Source organism: Diorhabda sublineata, chromosome 6 (assembly GCF_026230105.1).
Source record: "Diorhabda sublineata isolate icDioSubl1.1 chromosome 6, icDioSubl1.1, whole genome shotgun sequence".
NCBI lineage: Eukaryota > Metazoa > Arthropoda > Insecta > Coleoptera > Chrysomelidae > Diorhabda > Diorhabda sublineata.
The window spans coordinates 9,513,386-9,525,016 of NC_079479.1; the positions used below are offsets into that span (position 1 = coordinate 9,513,386).

Below are 11,631 nucleotides of genomic sequence, written 5' to 3' on the forward strand. Positions count from 1 at the left end.
ATCATATCAATTTGAATAGTTGACATACATTGATTAAATTGTCTGAAAATACACGAATTTTCTATATATTTTTTTTTTTCATTTTATTTTTATTATGGAACAAATTAAAAGCGCGTATTGATTTATTTCTCATAGCAAAGTAAATATTATTGAGAATTTTTCGTGTCATGTTTTTCATTGATAACAATATCCGGTAATATAATATATTATTAGTATTTTTAATTTAAATTAAAAACAATAAAAAAAACTGATAAGAACATGAGTGTATTCACAAGGTCTATTACACCATCGAAATGTTGTTACTATAACATTTATAGACGCGTTCTAAACATTTTTGAATAGATATTACGAATTATGTGAAAAAAAAAATGCAAAAAATGGACTATATTGAAGTAAAAATCCTCATGTGACGGAGCACGGTTTTATCAGTGTTAAATAAATTAAATTGTAACATTTTGAGTGATCTGACTCAGAAATCGACAACATGCATCATTTTTACGATTATGCCGAAATTACTGGCGACATTGTGATTAAATTTTACACGAATATGTTTTGGAAGCTGATACATACAATGAATTTGTTTTTATGTCTGTGTTTCATAGAGGGCGCTAGTTACACACTTCGTACCGAGTAGTATTGAACATAACTTTTTTAAGGTAAGATTTATTAATCAATATTTGAAGGGAACTCAAGCATAATTTCTTTTTACAACAAAAATGTATTCTACAGAGATAAATTCACATCAATATTTGGAAAACAGAATTTAACTTGAGTTTAATAACTTCAAATAAGAAATATATAAAATATAAATGCGGGAACTACTGAAGTATCATGCAGTTTACAAAATGATGTTTAAACCATAGAAAGAATGTGAAAAAAACTTGTACGGTGATTACCAATGCTGGTTCAGATCAGGAAGATCATATTTTCACTTTTAGGTAAACGCAAAGAATGGGTTATTAATATGAATACTCAGACTTCATAGATTTACAAAAAGATACTGCGAACAGAAACTATTTGTACAGTATTATGAACGATACAAGTATGCAAAAAATGCTAATAATTCTTATCAAAATGATACTCGAACATACAAAAACCAAGGAATAACAAAATGTATCCAAACCAACACAGAATTAAAACAAGAAAATCCGTTATCCACTGCGTTGTTCAATATATTCAACAGAAATACTGAAAACAAGAACTGAGACCAATGAGAAGTTTTTCAATACAACAGAACGGAGAAAAAGTAATAAGCTTAGAACAAGTTCAAAATTATGGCTGACAATGCCAGATTTTAAAGCCACAAAAATATTAAGGATATCGAACAAAGAGGAACAAGAAAATAAGGAAGGCCAAGGAAAAAGATGGTATGCAGAGGTGATAGAAGACTTAAGATAGAGAAGAATTCAGGACAGGAAGATGGAAACAAAAAATAGAAAAAAATGGATCTAAAAAATCTGCGTGTAGTAACTATAACTTTGAAAAAGTGATGATGTAAGATATAAAAACAAATTCATTCCATTAGAATCAAATATTCTTTTATTATTAATAAACAATTACTTTATTAGAGGTAAAAACTGATGGTACTTATTAACAATCAAACAAGATTTTTAATTAATCTATAAGGATTATTTTTATGGTTAATGTTCTAACTATAGATTGATACCAATTGTAATTGAAAGAATTCTACGTAAATATTTCTTTTTCTGAATGAATTATTGAAATATTTAGATGTTTAAATTCAACCTAATTTGCATATACTTTAATAAAACCGCATGTACCGGCTTAAATTACGGAACGTCAATACCTAAACTATAAAGACAATTTATGTGCTTAAAACGCATTTATTTTCATTTGGATAAGAAATAAAAACATATCTGGTTTAAATATAAAAGAAACATACCTTGGAGTACTTGCTGCTGACATTCTTTTTTTTAATTTAACGATCAATGTTATTACATCATATACTGCGATTTGAAAGCCAAACAAGGAACTAATGAATTCCACTGCATTCTAAAGTTAAGCGCAAGCGCTCAATTCCGCGGAAATTGTAACGAAAAGGACCAAAAACGAGGAAAACGTCTTGCGAGCGAGGGTCTTCCCTTCATATTTGATAAATCATTGAAAAGCTGACAGAGGTATTTGTGTGGTAGACAGGGGTTGAAGTTTGGGTAACCGCGATAACAACTAATATTTCAAAGCAAGTAATATATCATTTCATAAGTTCTAAAAAGATTTACTTAATAATTCAAATCGTGAAATTACGATGATATATTTTCAAAGTTAGTAAATAGCATATAGAAAAACATCTATACAAAGTAATAAACAGATTCTGGTAGCTTTGATTTCTTCTTTTAAATCTCTACACTTAATTCGACGATGCTTTTTAACCCTTCCAAATATTAGCTGCAGTGGTGGATTTTCAACCACTTTGAAGTGTAATTTTTGAATTTTATCTTTTATATCCGAGTTGTGAGAAGGTGCGATGCATTGTCATTAAAAATGCCGTAAAGATGTTTAACTACACGCCCAGAAGTATGAGGAGGTGTTCCATCTTGTTAATACCAAACTGAAGCCGCCTCTTTAATTATTAAAATGTATTATTAGAGCGTCAGTCATAATTAGAACCCCCTACAAATATTACGCAACTTAAAACACTGAAGCATACTGTAACGCAAACAATGAAGCGGCAAATTTAAATATGAGGATTAAAAAACTAAAAGAAATAGAACAAGCAACAGAACTATTTAGAGCACAATACAGCTAGCAGCTCAAAATGTTACAAAACAGAAAAAAGACGTGAAATATACGGACAAAAACAATTGTAGTATTATTTTAACTAAAATTTCATGTAGTATTCGAGAATAAAATAAAAAAAATAGAATGTGCAATAATTAAGTTTTACGTAATTGCATACTTATTACCCGATATTTTAGTTTAGATGAGGGATTGATAATTTTCTTTGTACTACGACAAGAAATATTCTGTTCAATTTTTCAACATTCTTAAACTTAAATCTAATTTATTGAGGAACGGATTGCTTAGAGATTTATTTCAATATTTGTATTTTAGGGCTTATTTTTTTATGTTATATTTATTTAAATTTACGATTAATATAATATTTTTCTGTGTATTTTATGATCTCAGTTAAATATAAAAATTGTAAATACCTTTTCATAGCAATGTTTCCGTCCCTATAAAATTAAAACAATTAATGTTTATGAAACCACTGTATAAATTTTTTTTCTTTTTTAATAATCACTTTTTTTCTCGCACTAACTGTACGGTATTTGTTTACGAATTGGGATAATAACAATGTTCCTAGTCACGGTAGTATTATAATGAGTTATAGTCTAAACACGACCTTGCAGTACACACACCTCGATGAGGATGTTGCAAAAAAGTTCCAATTTTTTTTAATCGCATTTTTACAAATATTTATATTGGAAGTACTTCGCATATAATCGTGCAACGTATAATAAAAAAGGTTGTTTATTATTTCTAATTTTACGTTATAATAACAGAGGCGGCTAACGCATTATTATTGCAGTGCTGCAAGGGTCTCAAAAATTAAGATTTAAAAACAATTATAAACGTTTATCTGTAAAAAATTTGGCTTCAGTTTCGAAAACGTAAACTCTCAAAATCACCTGCAATTTCGTATAAACGAATATGGTTAAAGAAACACCTGGCCTAACCTAGAGATGGCGGTAGTGACTTGAGAAAAACTACTGCATTAGAAAGTATACGATATATACAGCATATGCTTTAAAAATCACGTTGTTTAATAATTAAGTTTCCAGTGAATTTGTAAAAATAAAAGAGTGAGACTACTCCTTCGATATCAATAATAAAATATTGGGTAAACGAGGCCGTACGACCTGCGAAGACCTGCACCGCACTGGTCGACTAAATGAGGTGACGATTCCAGAAATGTTGAAATAAATCCACTGGATGATCATCGACTGAAAGTGCGCGAGCTAGCAGACATAGTAGACATTTCAACAAGTATATCAGCTGAAAATTTGGACATGAGAAAGCTGATGGATACCACATTTGCTCATAATGGAACAAAAACAGCGACGTGAAGATGTTTCCATGAAGTGTTTCGCAATGTTTCACGAGGGATATTTTTCGTTGACTACCTCGAAAAAGGAAAAACTATCAGCGTCGAGTATTATGAGAACTTATTGCAACGAAGAAAACAAGTAAAAACGGTGTTGTTTCATCAAGACAATGCACCAGATCACACATTCGTCATTGCAGTATCCAAAATTAATAAATTAAAGTTTAAATTGCTACTTCATGCACCGTATTCGTCACATTTATCCCCCCCGGATGATTTTTTTTCTGTTCCAGCTTGAAAAAATGTATCGGTGGTCAAAGATTTTCCAAAAATGAAGAGGCAGTGCTTTTTATATAAAGGGTATCGAAATTAATGTATCGAGCTAAAAGGAGATTACGTGGAAAAGTCAATATATGATTTTACAAAATTTTTGTGTTTTCTTTGTTGGGACCATCCTCATAGACACTAAAAATATGTTAAATAAGTGTATCTGAAGATGGGAAACAACCTCACCCATTTTAAATTCATTATATTTTGGGTGTATATTAGTACTTATAGATTGTTAACTTTATAGTTGGATGAAACTAAAAACAAAGTAATGGTAACCAAACCTAACTTTCTCAACAGTAACGCGAACAAACGATGTCTGGAAATACCACGCTTTAATTTTACCAAAGTCTCAACATTTCGGGCTAAATAATGTTTTAAGAAAATGATTATATCAAACTGAAATGAAATATGGCATCATAACCTTAATCCTATGCTTGAGAAAATTTCGTTAATTAAGATATAATTCGACTCCTAAATAATTAGTTTTTAACCCATTCCCTTCCATTTCCTTTCATATAAACTTATTTTACAAACATTCGAGTGTATGTACGAAATTTGAGGGTGCCCTTCCAATCAAATTCACAATAGATTGCACACTTCACCTTGCAAGCTGGAACTAAACTGAACTGCCAAGAAAACGTAACATAGACCTTCACATTAAGGTCCAATTTTACACTGAATTTACAAACACCGGTCTCGGAGTATTTTAAACTTCAATTTAACATCAAACTGAAGATTCGAATAGTATTGTGGAAGGTTTTGGTAAAATATTTGAAGATTCACACTTTATATTTGATGAAATCGATGATGATGATGATGAAGAAATTATCAACACAGTCGACACGCCGAAAAAACAAAAAGTTATTCGTTCGAGAGCAAATCTTTAAATTGTTCCACTTAAATTTTAAATTTGTTGTGAAAATATGATCGTTTTTGTTATTTTTATCATTAAATTTCCTTGCCGACTCCTCCCATTTTTTTTCCTATTCCTTCCAAGATACCGTATTACTTTTATTTGGATTCGACCGTTTCTTTGTACGTCTTCACAAGGTTATATATACTGAATATATTGTTAACACTCACGATTACACGTTTCGATTACCAAGTTATCGTCTTCAGAGCCTGTATCTGAATTTTATTAGAAAAGACCAAAAACGTGTATTAGCTCAGGTACATTTATAAAAATTTTTAGGAAATATTTAGATTCTTTAATAATTTTCAAATTTTGCATCAGAAATTAGTAGACTAAAGGTTAGATAAAACGTTAATATGAATGGAATATGTTTTTTATTTAATCACCCCAATATAATATGTTCCCATATAATCATTAAAGTTACGTAATTGTTGAAATTTTCACATTATTTTGGAAAAACAGTTTATTGCACGATATAAAGTTTACAGCTAAAACCATAACATTTAATGAAATTTCGTGGAATTTACGTTACCAATATGATAGTAATACATACTTACATGGTTTTTTGTTTCTTGTTAGTAATCACTATAAAATCAGTTTATTATCACGTCACTCCGGCACAAACTAGATAACAAGTTAAAACAAACAATTGTCGCTGTTTTCCTTCGCAATAAACAGACCTGTTGAATTATTAAAAAATAATACAACCAATGATAAGCACTGTAATCAAAATTGCTATTTAAATGGTAACTTCCTAACATTTCTTGATTATTATGTTTGTTAATGATATTTAAAATTGGCCTTCATATATGAATGTATGTATACCGAGAGATATTTGAAATGTTTTTAGATAACATCGATGCATTATTTTCATCAACATTTTATTAACTCAAATGATATGGATTGAAGAAACTCGTATGCCAAGTTCAATTTCTATTGAGAGTCCCCTCCTTATCTATTGAACGGTTATGCTAAACTAGCCAAATTTGATTTTTGAATTATTTCAAGAAGTAAGAAGAACCTCACAGTGTCGCCTCTGTTGAAACCTATGAAGAAAAAACCTTTCTACGCACCCCAAAAAAATTATCGCATCACTGGTATTTTAGGATATTTTTAATAATTAACTTAAGTTTTTTGGGACAATCTGTGTATGTATTAACTTAATAGATATCTGGTTTCTTATCATGGACAAAAAAATATCAATATTTTTCTGGAAGCAAAAATGCTCGAGTAAATCTTGGAGAATGCATTGAGATCGAGAACTTTCTAAGCAAATTGTGTTATTGTATAGTGAAAATTTGAATTCATTTTGTTAATAATGGATGTGCCTCAACGTTTAACAAGACATGTGACGAATGAAGAAGCCGCTAGAATCATCGCGCTCATACAAGATGGCCGCAGTCAAAGATACCGGGGTAATTGGAGTTCAAAAAAGCACCATATCCAGAGTTGTTATTCGCTACCAAGAAACAGGTCAGCTAACCAGAAAACAAGGCCGCGGAAGGGTAACTTCGGTGGTAGTGGATGATCGTTATTTGAAGTAAAGGCGTTAAGAATTAGCCATACTGCTCAAAGGCTGCAAACAGATCTGTTGGCTGCTCGTAATGCCCGAATAAGCCTACAAACAGTTCGAAATTGGCTGAGAGAAGCAGAAGAACACGCAAATTGGAATATTCAAGATTGGTCCAATATTTTATTCACGGATGAATCAAGATTTTATCTGTATTCATCAGATAGGCGTGTACCAGTATATAGGCGACGTGGAGAACGGCACTGTTAGGTTAATTTTTGTCAAACTGAAAGCTTTGGTGGTGGCTTTATCATGGTTTGGGGAGGAATTTCTTTCGAGAGTCGCACGGAGTTAGTACCAGTGAATGATGGAAGACTAAATGCTGACAGGTACATATCCAATATCCTAAAATCCCATGTGGTGTCCTATATGCCTCATATCAGTGACAACTCTGGGCTAATGCAAGATAATGTTCGTCCACACGCTACTAGAGTGGTTCGGCATCACTTAGAAGAGGTTGAGGTGCCCACCCTGAATTGGCCTGCACGTAGCCCGGACCTTAACATGCCTCAAGGATACGTCCAGAACGTGTTTAGAGACCTTCCAAGACGAATGGAAGCTGTAATTAGAGCGAGGGGCGGCAACACACTCTATTACAAATTCATTGGCTGGTTTTAGTTTAAGCACCGTTCATTTTTTTGTAAAGATGTTTTGTACAATTTTTTTGATATTTTCTATGTTTTGGTAAATAAAACTTTTTGTACTCTGTAGATTAAACTGATATAAAATAAATGTTGCAAGAGGCATATCTATTGGTGCTTTAATTAGTAATAATAATAAAATTCGAAAAACAGGCAACACATTAAAATTATTTAAAAAATAATGAGTGATGCGATAATTTTTGTGGGGTGTATATTAATTGATACCAAAAAAAATTCAAATCCAAATTAGAATTCAATAAATTCAGAATTCCAAGTTCGCCTTTGGATATTTTCGAAAATATTTTTTATCATACTTATCTGAAAACATCCCACCCGTTTTCATCTGTTTCTCTGTTTCAATTTTTTTACGTGCGCTAATTAGAAAAAAATTGAAATATTAGAAAAGACACTTATTCATTTATAACACTTTTCTGAAAACAACAAGTGATTCCCTCCCACTATTTCCTATTTTTGCTTCCGTTTTTTTTGGTCTTCCTTGTCCTATGTCCTAACCTAACCTAACCTAACTTAACTTAACCTAACCTAACCTAACCTTGATCTGCTTGTCGACTTAACGTAGGTTCATTCATATTAACAAAGAAGTTTATTCTAGAATTAACTAGTTTGGCCTGGACAAAACTAGTTTGTCCTGAAATCGGGTTTGACCGGTAACATATATATAATAATATTTATTTTATATTTCTTTGATAATGGAATATGAACTGCGGATATGAAATGTGGAAGTCCATATAGTATTATTATTATAATCAGTCATGTATATTCTAAATAGAAATCATTGTACTTACTTCGCATATTTAATTAAATGGGTCAATTTCTTATTTGCAGGGTCATTGGAATTGATAATGCGTTTTTAATTATAAGCTATTAAGTGCAATGAAAGTCCAAATCTGATAATATATCGAACCCTTGTTTGTATATTACGTTATTTATACAGGATGTCTAGCAGAGGAATTGACTGAAAGCTGAAAGCGTATAAGGAAGCGTAAAATATAACGTTTGGGGTCAATTTACTCTATATCAAGTTGTATTTCTGAAAAAAGTCTTCAAAGTAGCTTAAAATTTAAAAATAAATTATTTTGATGCCACCCTTTTTTATGTAAAAAAAAGCACAAAAAGGTGAAAGCCAGTTCATGAATGTATGAAATTAGTTCGATCGGATACAAAGAACGATATAGTGCAGAGTTGTATTTGAGGTTATTTGCCTGACTTGAATCCTATCGATTTTTTTATATGGAGCTATATGAAGTCCTTAGTGTACGCAACAATAATCCAACCTGAACCAGATCTAATATCTAGAATTCAAGTTGCGGCAGAAATTGTTCAATCCCATCCAAATGTATTCTCAAAAAAACATTTTTCAATGACAAAACGGTATAATAAGTGTATTGAAGTAAGCGGCCAACAGTTTGAATATTTGAGATAATGAATAATTTTTATTTGTTTTGAACTACTTACGCTTAATCGTTATTCGAAATTAAATGAATAATTAATTAATTCGTAAATTACTTATGTGCTTGCAGACTTTTGTTTAGAGACTTAAACGGTTATTAGTTTTTTAACTAAAAATAATCCGGCAATTTTAAGCAGAATTAAAAAAGAATTTGCTCCAGCGGCGTAAAAAATAGGGACGTAAAAGTGACAACTAACCTGGCAGCGCGCCACTGGTTGAATTTTTCAGTTTATGTCAAAATATTACTTTATTAAGGAGCAACTAGGCCCCGTAAGGATTCGTATTCCTATATCAATATGAATTATTTATCTGTGGTAGAGAGTTGTCGGTCGAATATAGAAGAAACATTTTGTAGAATAATGCGTCTTCTATGCCAGAATGTCCAAATTACATTTTAAATTCCACAGTTCTCACTATATAGTAGAGTAGAGAGTAAAGTTTGTACCTTGTCGAACAGATGGCAATGGGTGAATCAAGATGAAAGTCATGAAAATTGGATTTTCACGAAAACCATTGCTCAAACTCAAAAACCATGTTGTTTTTTTGGATACTTTCTCACTACTAATTTGTTTTAAAAAATATCAGATTTGAATATATAGTAATATCGTCGGTCCCGTGCCAAAACCATGAATGTGCAAAATTTACCGTTTTGACCTAAATGCATCCCAAGTCTTAAAATGACCCTTATTAGCCATGCCAAACTCACGAATATGTTTACGTGCCATAATTGGCCGGAACGTCAATCGATTTTTCGCGAAAAATCAGTTCTATGCCAGCTGTCACCACGGACTCTGCACGAATCTGATATTTTCGCGTTTTTGGCGTTGCAAACAATTATTTTAAATATCTGAATTTACCACTTTCGAGTTTTTGGCGTTGCAAACAATTATTTTAAATATCTGAATTTACCACTTTCGACTTTTTGGCGTTGCAAACAATTATTTTAAATATCTGAATTTACCACTTTCGAGTTTTTGGCGTTGCAAACAATTATTTTAAATATCTGAATTTACCACTTTCGAGTTTTTGGCGTTGCAAACAATTATTTTAAATATCTGAATTTACCACTTTCGAGTTTTTGGCGTTGCAAACAATTATTTTAAATATCTGAATTTACCACTTTCGAGTTTTTGGCGTTGCAAACAATTATTTTAAATATCTGAATTTACCACTATCGCGTGTTTGGTTTTGCGAACAATTATTCAGATTCATTTGAATTTGTCAGTTTCGTGATTATCTATTTCGATAAACTTTACAAATAATCATGAATGTAACACTTTCGTGCTTTTGGAATTGTAAACTACCTTATAAATGCCCGAGAATATTGCACTTTTGTGTTTTCCACTTTGCAAAAAACTAGATAAATAAATACAAGGGAATGACGTGTTGTTTTGTGTTGTAAAAACGAGTAGGACTTTCACATTTAAATTTACTTATAGACCTTTGCTTTTTTTACAAATGAATGTATTCTTGTAACTTTTAATTAGCAGAGTATAACGTTTTATTTCCTTGTTTCTTTTATTTAAAACGAGTTTTTAGTTTTTTTACAACTGAATGTTTTTTTTAATTACCTGAGTGTTACGTTTTGTTTTCTTAACTCTTTTATTAAACAAGTTTACAAAAACTTAATGGCTTTCATTTTTCTGTTCAACGAAACTAAATTTGTTTCAAATCTTTCAACGGCAAAAACACGAATGTGTGTTTTTCAAAAAAAAACTGAATATATCCAAAATTTTGTTAGACAACTTAAATTGGTCAATACGACTTCTACTTATTGCAGAGAATATTTAAAGTCACACAAAAATTCGACGATTTATTATAAATTTTTATTTTTACCCTTAAGGAGAGGCAACCAATCATACATTTTATAGTAGAACTGGTTATCGAATTACATAGAGAAGACTATTTTGGGCATCGTTCGGTAGACGGCGATAAAATCGTAAAATCATAGAATAAGTAAAAGTATTACGGTTTCATTTAAAAAAATAGATATTTTATTTTATGTATGCGTATAACGGGTTGCGGATATGACAGGCGATACTAAAACAAGTTCAGAGGAAATCAAACAACAAAATTGAATATTCTGGGGAGCCGTACTTCATATTAGAAAACTGATATGCATCCATATATTTCTTAATTTTCTTTTCGATTGTTCGGATGATACGAAATACAAATAAAACATACAATCTCAGCATTAGAAAAATTTGACGTGATAGTCCTAATAGAATAATTCCACTTGCGTCCTCTATGCCAGAATGTCGAAACTAAATTTTAAATTCCACACAGTTCTCACTATATAGTAGAATAGCGAGTAAAGTTTATACTTTGTCGAACAGATGGCGGTGGTTGAATCAAAATGAGAAAATTAAAGAAAAGTCACGAAAATTGGATTTTTACGAGAACCATTGCTCAAACTCAAAAATTGATGTGATTTTCGGAGTCTCCATAAGAAATTACATGATACCACGTGTTTTTTTCGATACTTTCGAAGTATGCCATTTTTCTAAATTTAAAGTTTGAGCAATGGTTTTAGTGAAAATCAAATTTTCTCCTCTTGATTCAATTACCGCCATCTGTTCCACAAGGTACAAACTTTACTCTCTATATAGTGAGAACTGTGTGGAATTTAAAATGTAATGT

General features: G+C 31.1%; 1 protein-coding gene across 3 annotated transcripts in view; it reads right to left on the reverse strand.

Moving 5' to 3' along the window:
* Positions 1-6,022, reverse strand: part of LOC130445698 (uncharacterized) — a 29,363-nt gene extending 23,341 nt beyond the window's left edge. The window contains exon 1 of one of the 3 annotated variants that reach the window (XM_056781514.1): positions 5,867-6,022. In XM_056781514.1, coding sequence (XP_056637492.1) covers positions 5,867-5,868 — 2 coding nt within the window. In that variant the 5' untranslated portion in view covers positions 5,869-6,022. Of the gene's footprint in view, positions 1-1,903; positions 1,958-3,170; positions 3,469-5,866 lie in introns of those variants that run through there. The other 2 variants (XM_056781513.1, XM_056781512.1) reach the window with 2 other exon arrangements.
* Positions 6,023-11,631: the final 5,609 nt, after the last annotated feature.